Genomic DNA, 16009 nt, shown 5'->3' with positions numbered 1-16009 from the left:
CATTAAGTATCAAAGCTAGAAAGTTAATTTCCTTTTGGAACAGAAATACATTTCTTTTAAAGAAAAGTTTAATTTTCTGAAAGTTTATGTTAGGTCAAGGATTAAATTAGTCTTATTTTGCACAACACAGCTAAATATCACACAGAGTTGATCAGTAACTTCGAAAATATTGCTTTCTCTATTGAGGAAATTCTCTGCTTTCTGCATGGACTCAATGTTTCTTCTTCATTTAAAGATTATTTCTAAGGGTAACAGATCTAGAAATAGATATTTCACTTTCAGATATGCCTTCTCAAGTCTGTTAAGTTCAAGCACTACAGACATTAGGCACTCCAGACTGAATATTTGATAATAGTGGTAAAATTTCATTTAATTTCTGTTAATATTTTTTTGCAAAAATATACAAATCTATATAAAAAGTCTTACTGGTCCAGTTATTGCTACATTCTGCAACCGAGGATCTTCCCATTGTGTTTTTTTTGTATCTGCAAGACATTTTTTAAGTTAGTGTCACCAATTTAGATCTGATTCAGTAATAAATTACATAGCAACTTACAAGGAGATACTATATTGTACATACTATGGTTTATGTAGAATATTCTTCCATCTGTGTGAGTTCTCTCTTCCCATCCTGGCTATAAGAAAAGTGATCTTTTAATACTAATTCTTATACATCCTGTTTGCAACAAATGCTAACAATTTAATCACTATAGTAAGTGAATTGCAGTATTTGTATATTATAGCAAGTTACAATCACTGAAGTCTCAGCAATGTGATTCAAAATTTGAGTGTTGGCTATATACTTTATATTAAATATATTAAAAGTGTATCATAATTTTGTTTGCACTAAATTTAGAGATAGTTTAAATATTTAAATTAGATCAGCCTCAGAATAAAAAAAAAAATTTCACTTACTGGCAAGGGGCCTAAATCTACAGGATCTAGTGATGTCTTTTTCCTCAGATGAGCTGGAATTTTCAATCTTGGATCTTCCTTTGAAAACATAATAAAACACTTGTTAACAAAGAGAAAAGGATTAATGCTACTTTAATGTTTTCCTGATTTTGTAATGACCAAGTAAGACTACCCTTACTCAGAGCTAGACAATTAATACACATTTCCCAGCCAAAGTAGAGTCACAGGGATTTTCAATCCTCCATTTGCTTATGGTCACCTTTAAGTTTCCAGGCTTATCTAAATTCTCATTTTATTAGCAACAATATTCATGAATCCAATTTAGTTTAAGAAGAGTTGAACCCAGGTTAACCATTCCACAAAATGTCTTTGGAACACCTTGATTTTCTGAGTGAAATTCTTCTGCAACCAAGAGACTACTCTTCATTTTGAATCTAGTACCTAAATCTGAATGTTTCTCTCCCACCTGAAAAGAGCCCTAACTCGCTGTTTGGGAAGGTTTGGATCTTCAAATATTTAAACTATTCACTAAGACCGGATTCACAAAGATGATCTGTACTGTATGCTGTAGTTTTAAAAATTCATGGATACCCCTACACAACCTGAATTGTATATGAGGTAAGTTCACGGTAGTAAGATTTACAGCTGTGCTTATTAGCTACTCCACACTAACTCCCCATGTGGATAGTCTTCCTGAGCAGTAAGAGTGCCTTTGTACACGTTAACTTAATGCACTTCAAAAGTGTATTAAGCTAAACCACCTGATGTTGGATCATATTAAAGAAGTTCTGTATTAAAATCACGGTTTAAATTCCAGGGTATTATTAATTAAGAGGTCTCTTGGTTTTTGGTACTGTTTCTCTCCCTCTATGTGTGAAACTTGCAAGCTGCTAACTGTGTTAGTACATTCTGAGACAGAGTCTGTTCTCAAAGCAATTCTTTGTAACAACAACTACTCACACAGAGAAAGAAAGAGAGAGAGACTCAAAGCAATACTCTGTACCAACAGAAACAGCAGCCAGAGACTCCCCGCTCTTTTGTTGTATTCATCTCGCTTTGTTAACAATAGTGATTGAGATAGAGGATGTATGTGGACGGATGCTTGGTGTGGATAATAACTGAATGATCAGGGAGGTGCCAGACTAAGAATCCAGTGTCCATCAGCCGAAGAAGGCATCAAGTGGAAATAATCAGAGGACCCCTGGAGGGCAGACTGGAATCCACCCAACAGCCTCAAGAATGGGAGAACCAAAGAACAAGATAACATCGGGCAGCACGGAGCCGTCAGGAATGTGCCATCTGCTGACTGATTCAGCAACAGCATGATGAAGCAATTCCCATAGACTGGCATAGGAAGAAATTCCTATAAAAATGGACTCTGGAAAGTGAGAACTTTGGAGTCTGATTCTGCAAACCAACTTCCAGGAGCATCAGATGAGCATCTGACAAGGCCCTGCTCCCTCCTCACGTCCAGGCCACGTGGCCAGTGGCTTGGCATGAGCAACTCTAAGGCTGTTAACTATGATAACAACCTTGCAGAACGTGTGTGTGAGTGTGTGTGTGAATAAATATGAGATTGAATGGAATGTTATAGCTATAACTAACTGCTTACTATGATTCTTTCTGTATTCACAATAAATGTGGCATTTTGCCTTTTCCCCTTTAATAAGATCCTGCCGGTTTTTATTTTATTGGTATAACACTGATGGCACTCTTATGGCAGGTCCCTAGGTGGACCTAATTATGCAACTCCAGCTATGTGAATAACATAGCTGGAGTCGATGTACCTTAGGCTAACTTATTGCGGTGTCTACACCAGGCTGGGTCGACGCGAGACACTCTCCCGTCAACTTAACTTATACTTCTTGTTCTGGTGAAATACCAGGATCAATGGGAAAGTGATTGGCAGTCGATTTAGCGGGTCTTCAGTAGAGCTGCTACATCGACCCCCAGTGGATCGACTGCCACAGCACTGATCCATGGCAAGTGTAGACATGCCCTTAGTGTGCAGTAAGAGTAGCTACATGGAAGCTAGTGTAGAGAGTGTGCTTTAAATTTACACCCTAGCTCACTGAGTGCTAGCTTCCCCATGTAGACAAACCTGAAGTTTACAAAGGTGTTTTCCACTAACAGCACATGCCTGCAACCACCTCCAACAGTCTTACAAAACTGCTGTAGGACAGTCATCTGCCAAAATATAGGCGTTTCACAGCTGCAAGAGAGATTCCTTTACCGATCAATTTCTTCTTAGTACAGGTGTTCACCTACATACATCAGCCTTGATTACCCAACGGAAGGATAAGAGGGGGAGCGACTGAAACTTGGTTGGGTGCAGCTGGTGGGGGAGGAAGAGGAACAGCCAGCTCCCAGCTGGGAAAAGGTATTTCCAGCAGTTCCTATTGCCATTCCTACAGCAGTTCTTTATTGTACTGTGCTTCCCCACCCCTCCTAGCAGCTGGTGCACTATGTGTTGATGCCCCATTACTCGCACCTAGCCCTGGTGGCTGGGCACATGCTCCTGCCCCTCCTTCGGGCCTGATGTCTCCACTGGGACCCACGATGGCTGGAAAGATGGGAGAGGAAAGGAGAGGAGAGTTGCTCCTACCCGCTCTGTGGCAGGCAGTCTGATCTTGTGCACTGCAGCGGGAGCCCTTCCCTCTGGGTCCCACTCTCACCTCCACCTTCTTGTGTGTGGAAACAGAGTTCTGCTCTTGATTCCATGAGATATTGTGGAGGCAAAAAACATTAGGGGGCCAGAAACATACATTAGTCTTCTCCAATATTTCCATTGCAGAGGCACTAGGCCCTTCCTGTCCCCTGATTTCGCCATCCCTGATATGTCCTACAGAGCCCTCTTACTTCCTTACTGATTCAATGAGAGAAGTTGACAGTATACCACCTCCTGCATGAGGCAGGAACATAAATACTATGAATAGGTTACTGGCACAACCACTAGTTTGACTGACACAACTAACACATTAAATCTATAATAGGATAACACTACTTCGAAAAAAGATACGTGATGCAATCCTGGCCCCAGTTAAGTCAATGGCACTTTGCCATTGACTATAATGGGGCCAGGATTTGACTTTAGGAGATTACTTTTGAATTGAAAGCAAGTTACCCATGTAGTAGTTTTGGTATTGTGATCAATAAAGAATGGTCTCCCATTTGGTGCATGTCGGACTTCCCAGCCTTTAGGGAGAAATCCTTGCTCGACTTCAGCTTGTTGATTAGAAGACTGTTGTGATGGATCACTTGATGTTTGTGGTTGACGTCCTGTAGAAGTACTTTGGACACTTGATAGTTGACTTGTTTCTATTATAGTCTGTCACATATTAGAGGAGAAAAATAAAGTTATGTACATTTTGGTCTGAACACAAAGCCAGTGCAATGTTAACAATTCATGTTAAAGCTGAAAATAGCAAGGGGCTTTTGGAGATGTGAATGGAGTGGTCCTAATTTGTTTACTGTAAAGAGACACCTTCGTATCTGGGAAAGTTAAATATAATTACTCTGAGTCCTTCCATTATTTTTGTTTTTCCGGAGAGTGTTCCGCAACCCTTTTGTTACTCAAATATAATTTGTTCAAATAAGGTTCTCCCAAATAATTCTCTCCTGTTACTAAACTCTCCATTTAATTCTCTCAATACTCAACTCAATCTGACATCATAATCAAGTCATTGACTGATATGATAGATACAGGAGTATGATCTCATTGCAGGCATGTCAAAATTAGATAATGCCAGTGGAACATTTAAACCCTCAAGTGAGCATAGTGAATTCCTATCAAAATAAACTACTTTTGTTTCCCTGTTGTTCCCAGTAAGAGTCCCTCTTACTCTCACAAGAGATGCAGCACTGTCTCTGAAGCAGTATGTTTCAATACAACAATCAACACTGTAACAGAGTATTCACACTAATGAGAAATTTAAGATATACAACAATGCCTTTGCTCAGAACAGAAGGAGTGCTGAAAGTGTACTCCAAATCTAGCTCCAAATGTAAGTTTCTATTATCAGTTTACATTTAATTGCTGTAGTTGTACTGAGGCTGACTCTCCTCAAGTTGTCACGAGGGGGAGCAGTGTACTCTAAATTATTTTGGTTTCAGAGTAACAGCCGTGTTAGTCTGTCTTCGCAAAAAGAAAAGGAGTACTTGTGGCACCTTAGAGACTAACCAATTTATTTGAGCATCCGATGAAGTGAGCTGTAGCTCACGAAAGCTCATGCTCAAATAAATTGGTTAGTCTCTAAGGTGCCACAAGTACTCCTTTTCTTTTTGCTAAATTATTTTGTCATGTATCATGTTGTGTAGACTGGGACTCCCTTCCCATTGGTAGGTAAGAAAGCTATTGTCTTTCCTTGGAGATCAACATACTTCTTTCTACTGTAGTACCTGTATCTTTGATTGGTGGTGACTTTTTCATAAGACTACTACTACACATTACACAGATTTGCTCAAGCCAAGTATCAGCAAAACTGAGTGATAAGCCACTGATTAAGGTCTCAAAGTTTACTGCAGTCTTAAAGGCCTCTCACAATATTAAGATGTTTCAGGGCATGATTACCTGGCCCATTTACACATCTTGTATTGTTTAATACATGAGGTTCTATACATTAAAATGCATTTGATAAATGTGGACATTTACATAAAAAATAACCCTTGTAGTACAGTCAGATATTCAGATTCTCCACGTAAAATTTTAAGGCAATAAGAATTTCCTTAAAAACTTCTTGAAGCGGGACTAGAGGAGAATTGAGGAAAAAAACGGGTTGTCAAGGCTTCCCACTGTTAATACATATTACAATGCAACTTCTTTGAAGCAAAGGATGTCTGTTTTGTGACGCCTCATACAAATCAATGGCCTAGAAAGAGGTAGGGTGATAGGTCATCTGACACATTAAAGGATCAGAGAAATTTCAATTTGTATAATTAGAGAATAAGTTAGTGTTTGTACCCCACTCTGGTTTAAGAATTTGAAGGATCTCACTGACAGAAGAAAACTTGTCATTTACTAATTCAGAAACATCTGGATTTATATAAGGATGCGTACCAGGAGTTCTGAAAAAAGAACACTTGCAATACAGCAATAATAAAGAGGACTGGTTTAACATATGAAAAATACCAGCCCCATACCCCTCACATATAGACCACTAGTCTTTAACATGGTTTACATATTTCAGACATTTGGTTTCATCGAACTGGTCTCTAGACAAGTTCAGTAATTGTGCAGTGTATTTAAAAAGATTATTTGATATGTATAGCTATTCAATATCTTTTCATTCCAGGATATACGAATGAAACAATGGAGAGAACTCAAAAATACCTGCACAACAGGTTTTACCCAGGTAGTAGTTCTGGAATTGTGATCTATATAATATGACCTTCCTTTTTCATCTTGCCTTTCTTCCCAACCTGGAGGTAATCCAGATGAAGTAGGGAGTAACTAAAATTAAGAGGAAAAAATTACTGACTAGCAAATAGACTTCATCCATCAGATTTTCCCAAATCAGAAGTCATAAAGGGAAAGTTTTTAGTTGTTTAAATCCATATTGGATAACATGACACCAGAGAAGCCAACCACATCCTTATCTCTCAAAACAATTTGAGTGATGGAAAATATGTTTTAAAAAAATTCTCTTTTGGTTTGGCTGTTTTAGCCTAGAATTTATGGCTGTTAAGTTACTATGAAGCTGCAAAGGCATATGGGAGCACAATGCAAAAATGCTAGAATTGTACTGTTGATAAAGCAAGATGATTTACCTTAAAAAAAAAAAAAAGTCTCACATCTACATGTTAAAATTCTTCCCTCCTCCAGGCTACAACCATATATTAAATCATCATTAAACTAAAAATGTGAACTTGGAAGATGAAAGCCTTCTGGTGGGACTCAAATCTTGCAAGACCCACAAACTGATTTTGTTAGGATAGCTACCAGAAGCTGAAGGCTAAATCTCACCTGCATTTCAATACTTTACCCATGGTAAAAAAAGTTTCACAACAAGTGAATTTTCAGATTCCTATGCTCTACAAAATGATGTTTTGGAATATAACCTACCACAGGAAGTGCAGGCTGTTCCTCAACTCTGTATGTTTGCAGGCTACCTCTTCTGCTGGAATCGTTCTGGAAAGTATGAAAGAGAACTGTAAATCACTTATGATTGTTGCTTTTTTGATGCTACCAAGCAATGCAATGATAATGCAACAAAGAAAATATTCAGTTTTCATTCAAGCTGCCTCATTGTTTTTTTCAGCAAAATAATATTTAAAATGAAAATTTGAAAAATATTGTAAGAGGTATTAACCATCTACTCATGGAGTCTATGACAACTTGTACTTCTGTTTAGAACCTAGTCAAGCTAATGCCAGTTGCAACAGACTATGAATTGATATATAGGTATTAAGATACTAGAATTGTTACCACTCAGTCACATTAAGTATTTAAATTTATAAAATACAGCTGAGCCTGAGGACACAGCTATTACAGAATTACTACTGTGTCCTGTAACTAGACTCATGCTTTTGACATGGTAAATTTTGAGATCCCTAACAGCAGACAACTATTAGGTAGAGGAGTACACCTACTAAGGAGGCAACGTGCACGTCATCTAGCTTCTGAGTAAGGTGATGGAATTCCAACAGCAATGTTAACTCTGGACCTTACTCAAGCATGTCATATTACTAGTATATATACTACAGCTGCTGAAATTGAGCAGGCTTTGTTTCAACTCCCTTCAAAAGCTAAAGGGCCAAAATCCACTTGCTATAGATGTAAGATCTTAGCTACAGTTTCTGCTAAGAACTTTTCATATAGGCCTGGAGTCCACAGCATAGCCTGGGCCATGGGAGCTGGCTAACAGAGAACAATACATGGCTATGAGAAAGCTGGGGTAAAACAGATAACCTTGTGTGTTTCAAGTCAGTGAGTGGAGTCAGCATAACTCCAGATGTAACTGGGCATCCTTATCACAAGTTATAGACATATGAAGCGCTGACAAAAGGCCTCACGGTTACTCCCTAATGCAGGGAGGAAATAGTGGTACAATACCCCTCAGATCCCAGACAGAGTTCGGGGAGAGGCCTAATATGATTGACATGAGTTATAACATCCTCCCCTCACAGATGTATGCCAATCCAAGCCCACAGAAAAGCACGGGTAAACTTACAAACAATTGTTATTGTTAAGTACTAATTACTGCTTTTTTGCTTTAAATCTCCAGGGAAGTACCTGTTGGTCAACCGGGAGAGCTGCTTCCTAATTTTGGGGTCCAGGGAAATGAGATTTTAACCCATACACTTTAATAGACATAGTTTGGGGATAATTACCTGTGGGTCAGCAATATGTTAATTTGGTCCTTGGATGGAAGCATTATGTAATCTTTTAGACCATTGGCTTATTGTGCTTATCTTGTCTTGCTGCTAGAACCTATCCAGGGGTTTGGGAAAACCCATCCCTGTTGCTTCTCTCCGCCCAGTGAGCACCATATATAATCTATTGTAACTAACTGTTTTGCAGTGTCTCTGAGCCTGATAAGCAAGGGGACACTCCACCAGCGCTGTGTGTAAAACTCCTGTGCTTGACTCTACACGGTTCCATTTTGGTCCTTCAGAGGCTAACAGCTGCGAAAGGATGGATCTTCCTTATTCTGGACACTGTATAGGAAGAGTGAGGCTCTACTGCTATACCTCTTCTTTGGGAGGGAGGGGCACACAGGATACCTTCTGCACCTCACCTTTCCCTAGAAATAACTTTACCATCTGCCTCTTTTCCTGTTCAGACTTCCAAAGCAGCCACAGTATGAAGTGACAGTTTCACTGCTGTCCACGGGATTCTGAACTTCAGAAATTAAGGGCTTGTCTACATGGTGGGGTAAAGCGTACTATGGGGGTGTGATTTCTAAAGCACACTATTATGTTGCGAATTAATTGGTCCGCGTAACCCCGCTGGTGGCTCACTAAATATTTAAAGTATGTTAAATCACATCAGCAGGATCTAATACAGACCTATTAATGCACAACACATTAGTGAACTTTAAAAATCACACCACTTAGTGTGTGATACCCCACTGTGTAGACAAACCCTAAGTTGAGTACAGTCTTATCAAGTAAAGCAAAGAGCAGCAGCACTGGAAATGCCCGCATCTTCACAATCAGAAGGGCTAGAGATGTAAGTGAAAAAACTCCAAAACCCAAAAGTTCTGATGGCTTAGCATACCTTACCTCCCTGGGTAAGCTTCTTTCAATGGTATGGTTTTTTTTCAAAATGCATCAGATTACAACAAAGTTGTCTCCAATCCCTTGATTTAACGGTCTTGGTAACGTAAATTATTTCTCTCAAGTTTACCCCACACGAGAGGACAATGATATGGTATTGATATTTCCTCAAAAATGTACTGCTGTAAATTTAAGTACAGTTCTAGAAGTGTTCTTCTGTAGTACTTTTTGGTGGTATTCTAGACAGCATGATAGCTAGAACACAAGCTAGATTTGCGAACTCAAGTAATTCAATGCAGATGCTACTTTAGGTCTCATGGAAAAAGTCTTGTTTTACAAAAACGAAGTGGGGAAAAATGAAAAAAAAATATTTTATTTGGCGAGTAGGTCTAGTATACCAAGATTATCCTTAAGCCTCTGCATGAACTGAAGTAAAATGACGGATGCTCTTGGTTTGAAATATTGATTTTAGCTCTGACAACATAAAATAAAAAAATCTAAAGCTAATTAGGACTGGTGTTCCCCTTAATTTAAGAGTTTCTCAGTACAGTAACTACAAAGTGATATTACATAATATTTGCTGTAAGAAATTTGGGTTAGAATTAGCTTTTGGGAAAATAATTTGCAGATTCACTATTCATGTTAAAACAATTGGAAAAATGTGTGCTCTCTCACACTGCAGGAAGTTGGTTGGCCAGTGGCTGAACTCCCAGAGATAGTAAGTCTGGTATTCAATTCTTCTGCAAGGCGAGACTGCATATCAGAGCTGCTCTGTGGCGGTAGTGTTGGAAGATTCTGATTGCTGTACACAGTGGCCTCATCTTCAGTTATAACTTCCCAGCTCTTTTTTTCAGAAAAAGAAGAAAAAAAAGTATATTTAGGTTACAAAACCTCAGATCAAGCTTTTTGACTACAGGAAAACATTGATTTGTATCTTAAACCCATACAATTTTTACCTCAGGAGAATCTCTATTGTCTATATTTTCTGTTTCCTCTGATATCTGTCGCCGATGGGTGAATGCATGCTGTGCCTCCAAACGAATATTACCATTGTCAACATCAGCTAGATTGTCCCTGCACAAAAGCAAGCAACAGTAAAATAGTCATCTGTATCTTCCAACAGTAAAGTTCGTAACAGACCAGACTAGCAACAAAAACATTGCTTATGGCCACTTTTGCCAATAGGAGTAGCAGCCAGAAGCTACAAAATGAACTTAAGTTCAGTAGAAAGCAGAAGACTAGAGAAAAACAGGGAGCAGGAAGTAGGAGTCAAACAAAGCAACTGAACAGGTAATATACTTTAATAGTTCATGTGCTGGAAGGAGAGATCATTCAAACTACATGAGAAGGATTTCAGGTGGCCACTACTGGTAAGGAGGAAGCAGTCTTTGAGGCATCAAAGGAATTTCTTTTCCATACACAGTCATTATTAGTCTCTGCTGAGACTACAAGTAGCTTCCATTATGCAGGAAACATACATTGTGAATATTTGTCACTTTGGAAAATGGACTGAGTACCGTGTGAGCTGAATTGCTCACCAGCCAAGGTGTAATAGCTTTTTTAGTCATTATAGTAGGTCTACACTTTAAATAAAACGTGTTAAGTTGGGTTAGCTAACTTGCAGTAGTTAACTGGCTGAAATAGCAGTAAACTAACATAGTTTAGCTAATCAGACTTAAGAACACTTTTTATTTGAATTGTAGACATACAGAAAAAATTAAAATGAAGATCTCCATTACTAATTCTTGAGCTATTCATTCCCTGACTTGCATTATTATACAGAATGACAAAAGTGAATTGCCAGTCGCAGTAAAGTATACTTTGAATCTTAGAAGTCAGAAGACATACTGAGCAGTTGGTCTTTTCCATTGTGTTCTTCTAGATTCATGGTTGACAAAGTAGGTTCTACCCAGGATATCTTGTCTTTCTTCCCAGCCTGGAGGTAGAGGAGGAGATTCTTGTTGCTGCTGTTGCGGCTGGCAAGCAGCATCCGGTTGGTCCAATATAATCCACCCAGGCTATGAGACACAAGACTAATAACTAAGTAAAGATAGGTTTCAGAGTAACAGCCGTGTTAGTCTGTATTCGCAAAAAGAAAAGGAGTACTTGTGGCACCTTAGAGACTAACCAATTTATTAGAGCATAAGCTTTCGTGAGCTACAGCTCACTTCATCAGATGCATATCGTGGAAACTGCAGCAGACTTTATATATACACAGAGAATATGAACCAATACCTCCTCCCACCCCACTGTCCTGCTGGTAATAGCTTATCTAAAGTGATCATCAGGTGGGTCATTTCCAGTAAAGATACTTAACATTCATCAGTGTTAAACCTGTAAAAGGAGATGTGTCCCAGTTTAACAAGCCACTGTCCTCTTATTCAAGACCTTATCAAAAATGCACATCTTCTGTGATAATTATGGAAAAATAAAGTATTAAGCTATCTTCACTCCTGGATTTTAAGTGAATCCTTTAGACATTTTATATTATGAAGTCTTCAGGACATGAACTGATTTTAGGTATTTTAAAATGACAATCAGCACTAACAAAATGTTAAGTGAGATGTTATAGTGGAACTGGACCTGTACACCTCCTTACAAATCTCACACCATTTAGTTTTTCCCTATGAAGTCCTTGATAATGCATTTTATTAGTTGTTCTTCCAGTGTCAGCATGTACATACCATGGGCCTAGCCACTTTAGAATTTATTGCCACGAACTATATTTAGACCTGTATGGATACAGAGAAGTGGAGGAGCAGTATCTGTTTTTATTATTTGTATTATTGTAGCACCTTAAGCTTAATACTACTTAAGCTTAATATATAGGAATTTGTTATTTTCTGGTTTGGGAATAGGAAAGATACTCAATGGATATTAAAATTAAGGAGTCTTATATGCAAGGTTCCAGTCCATAAATTTGCAGTAGGTGTATCTGCTTAATTTATGGGTTTTATAACAGAAACCATCTTAATTATACCTGCAGAAGTGGTGCTGTTGAAATAGCTGTTTAAGGTGTTGGGGAAAAGATCTTTACATCTAAATTGGATGTAATTACTTACAATTAGAAAACAAAATAGCTAAAATAAAAAATTTCTCTTCCACTAGATAAATTTCAAGTTTTTGTAACAGAGCAGATCATCATCATGATGACTAGTTAACAATATTACATAGGAAGATGGAAATACTGGAAAGTGTTTATTCCCAAGCACTTATGGCCACTAAAGCTAGAGGTCAGCAAATAGTTTTGCTTGTGTTTTGTTGACTTAGATTTTTACAACTGCTGTCTGTTTCCTGCGGAATTACAGCTATATAAAGGCGAGAAGTAATTCTTAAAAAATGATGGGAATGCTTTGACATCACAATTACACAAGAGACAGTACAGGAATTTTGGATCTCCTTCTGATGCCAAACTAACCGATTTATCAAATTTCTAAAAGGTTGCTCGCAGCAGCATCATTTTTAAAAGATATTTTTATGCCTACAACCTTTATTAGGTAGAGTTACAAGAACAAGTCAGACTATATGCTCTTCAGCACCAAACACTTTTCTCACCTCCAGGTCTTCCACCTGTTCTGTGTTTTCTTCTTCAGATCCACTGTTTTTAGGCAAGTATGTCATTTTTAATCTTAGGTGACCTTTAACTCTTGACTTGTGACTGCAGAAGAGAAAAAATTGTTATTGTGCAATGATATTAAATAAAATCATTAGCCATTTTGTCACACTTGTGAAAGATACCAGATTATTTTGGTAACTTTCGGTCAGACCACGAATCCTATGTAGAAGAAGCATGTGATTTGGTTTTAACGGTGTGAAAAAAATCTATACATTTTTGGCTATATAAAAGCAATGGTAATTGAAATCTACTGTGACAGTTGCAATTGGGCTTTATACTTTATCTTGAAAGTAGAAGGCTTTGAAATACTCTTGGAATTTTGTAACACAAGAAAAGCTACTCAGAAGACCCAAATATTTAATTAGGAAGCCTACTTAGTTCTGTTATCAAAAAATCTCTACAGGGTGGATGTGTGAATACATCAGGTTTAGCTGATGATAATCCTGAAAAAGTGTAAGTTTCTTGGGGTGAGGATCTGCAACCAGAATAATCAGTTACCAGATTTTCAAAGATAAATAGGAATTTACCATTTATATAATGAGTACTGACAATACAATGCCAGCTCTCTCACTAAAGTATGTGAGAAAGATTCTTTTGTGAAAATGGAGTTGAAACAGTTTTATTACTTCAAGTATTATGGTGAAATAATGATACTGAAAATTTACAATTATACACACAAGTTTAATCTGAAGTGCCAAGAAACTTACAAACTTCTTTTTCAAAATAATAACTAATTAGCGACAATTACACAGTGGTAGTGAAGATTTTTTTGCCCCCCCCCCCCCTTTTTTTTTTTGAGTAGTGAACTGAAAAGATATCATTTTGCTCTCATGAAAGTTTCCATAATGTGCAATACAAACTGATAAAAAAACAATAGGAATAATAATGCAACCATTAACATTATCGATAGCCAGTATTTGAACTACTGTTCAGCGTAGACGTCACTGAAAAAGCTGTATTTAGAGGAACTTTCAGTCCTGTATGCCTAGTTTTCTCCTCAAAACCTTAAATTACCTTTTAGTATTTAGCGCTATGCTGCAATAATACTAGGAATGTGAAAATAACTTTTTTCATACCAATTTTATCCTTTTGCTTTTTAAAGAGAATCAGCTACCCTGGTTTATTGATTGTTGAGGTCAATTTGAGCACAGTTCTGAAAGTGGCGTTAGTTAATTTGCCTATTGACTGGCTGGCTTTACAGCATGCCTGGATCTGTGGCACTGCCTTTCCATTGCAGAGCACTGTTACACTCATGTCTTGGAGACAGTATTGAGGTAGATTTGTGAACAATAGCAGCATTTGAAGTACAGCAAGCGTGGATTTTTCATAGGTTTGCAGAAAAGAAAAATGTGTGTGTCTTTCCTAACTCTGGAAGGGAAGTAACTTGGAGATGACAGATTAATTTATTCTTTTGCATTTGAAATACTTCCCTTACTTCTTAGTTGGTTAAAAAGAAAGGAAGATTCCACTAGAGCATGAAGACTTTCCAGCTGTATTTCTAAACAGAAATCAATTAGAAAAAGTTAACATCCATATTTCCTTAAGAAGTTTATGTTTATTAAACTTAGGCACATTGTCAGCAATACTTAAGCAATGTTCAATTTTCTGTAGCTTTAGTGCCTGCACGTAGAAAGGGAAATAAAATCTGTAGTGTTTGGGTCAGGGATGGAGTAATAAGGTTCACACTGTTTGTGTTTTTAAATTCCTGGCTTCCCTAATACACTCCTATAGGACTAAATACTTTTCAAATGAAAAAATAAGTTATATTTTTAACTGCAGTCAAATGCAATTTACTTGGATTAAGCCACACACAAAAAGGAACATCGTTTCTAGATTAGAGGAGGATACAGTTGATAGCTAAAATGATTCAAATATGGCATAATACTGAGTAGTGATTTTACTATGTAATGTATAACCATTACTAATGGACTATGTTATTACTTTAACCCCAGGAACTTTACCTCATATGCTGCTGAAAAAAATGTTACAATTTAAAATTAGTTTTCAGAAATTTAAACAAGTGCCAGCACTGATTATTACTTTAATATACTGCTCTATTGAGGTGCTCAAATACTACGGTGACACATAAAGAAGCTACAGTTCATAGCAAGTTACAGTTTGCACAGGAAAGTTAACATTTTAAAAATGTTTGCTATTTACTGACCTTCTTGGATGAAGAACAAAATCTTTAAAGGTGTATGGTCTCTCCATATTTGGATTTTCTGTCTGAAATGAAACAATGTTTGTTTTTTTTTCCAAGTCTAATCTGCAAAACCAAACATTTGCATCTTCAAAAATATTTGAAATCTATAAGCCCTCTTTCCCCCCCAAGAGGATAGACATTTTCTTCATGTAACCAAAAGATTTTAGTAAAATAAGAAGATATTAATGTCTGACTCTTAATAGTTAACTTAGTTGCCACACTGAAGAAAAAAAAACTGACTTTTTTCCTCACAGTATAGTTTCTAATCCTTGGGGGAAGCGGGAGCAGGGGAAGTTTGAGGCAATTGTATTTAGCCTGGAACAGAGGTGATTTCTTTATTTTCAAATACTCCACATTTAATACAAGTGTTACCATATCCCTCCCCTCACTCAATATTTTTCAAATAAAAAATATAGGTCAGATTTATTAATTGCATTCCAGCTCTAGTGCCAGAGAATCCACAAACAGTGAACAAAAAGTTATGAGTTTTTGCAAGCCTCTGGCTTCTCATGCATATAAGTGAATCTGACTCACAAGAAACCACAAGGCATATTACATACTCAGATATAATTTATAGCAATGTATCTGAGGTCACAGGTACAAAGAACTTTTTTTTTTAATTCTACCTTCTGATATATGCAAAGAGCCATCCTAAAAACATTACACCATCTATAATTTACTCTTTAAAAATTATATGCAAGTCACAGCTGACACTTATTTTGTAACCATTACAATAATATCTGAATTTTACAGTGCTATGCGATAAGTGTGTTAGCCTTAACTTTGAATTTCTTGCCTGACACAAATGTTTACTAAGTGATAGGCTGTTCAAAATTTCTGGGGCATAGTTCCAAACTAGTTAAATAATAAATTTTAATCATTTGTATCATATACTTGGGGGAGGAGGGGGGGAAGATGGGAATATACACATTTACTGTATCTGAACTCCACTCAGTCATAAATGATTTTACATCGAACTGTCCCAGCTTTAAAGTGGGAAAATACTACCATCTATCCAGGCATGTACTTTAAAAAAAAAACAAAACAAAAAACCTGGC

General features: G+C 37.3%; 1 protein-coding gene across 3 annotated transcripts in view; it reads right to left on the bottom strand.

Annotated features, from left to right (window-relative positions):
• Positions 1-16009, bottom strand: part of NEDD4 (NEDD4 E3 ubiquitin protein ligase) — a 129918-nt gene that overhangs the window by 12648 nt on the left and 101261 nt on the right. For 2 of the 3 annotated variants that reach the window (XM_084640581.1, XM_084640579.1), the window contains 11 exons: positions 14913-14974; positions 12688-12790; positions 10981-11150; positions 10089-10206; positions 9808-9975; positions 6977-7042; positions 6245-6364; positions 4040-4243; positions 916-993; positions 581-635; positions 427-485 (listed from right to left, as the gene is read on the bottom strand). In XM_084640581.1, the coding sequence (XP_084496707.1) occupies positions 427-485; positions 581-635; positions 916-993; positions 4040-4243; positions 6245-6364; positions 6977-7042; positions 9808-9975; positions 10089-10206; positions 10981-11150; positions 12688-12790; positions 14913-14974 (1203 nt within the window). The remainder of the gene's footprint in view (positions 1-426; positions 486-580; positions 636-915; positions 994-4039; positions 4244-6244; positions 6365-6976; positions 7043-9807; positions 9976-10088; positions 10207-10980; positions 11151-12687; positions 12791-14912; positions 14975-16009) is intronic. The other variant, XM_084640580.1, reaches the window with a different exon arrangement.

The sequence above is a fragment of the Lepidochelys olivacea genome (assembly GCF_965140295.1).
Source record: "Lepidochelys olivacea isolate rLepOli2 genome assembly, chromosome: 10".
NCBI classification, from domain to species: Eukaryota; Metazoa; Chordata; order Testudines; family Cheloniidae; genus Lepidochelys; species Lepidochelys olivacea.
This window is presented reverse-complemented; position numbering and strand designations above follow the sequence as displayed.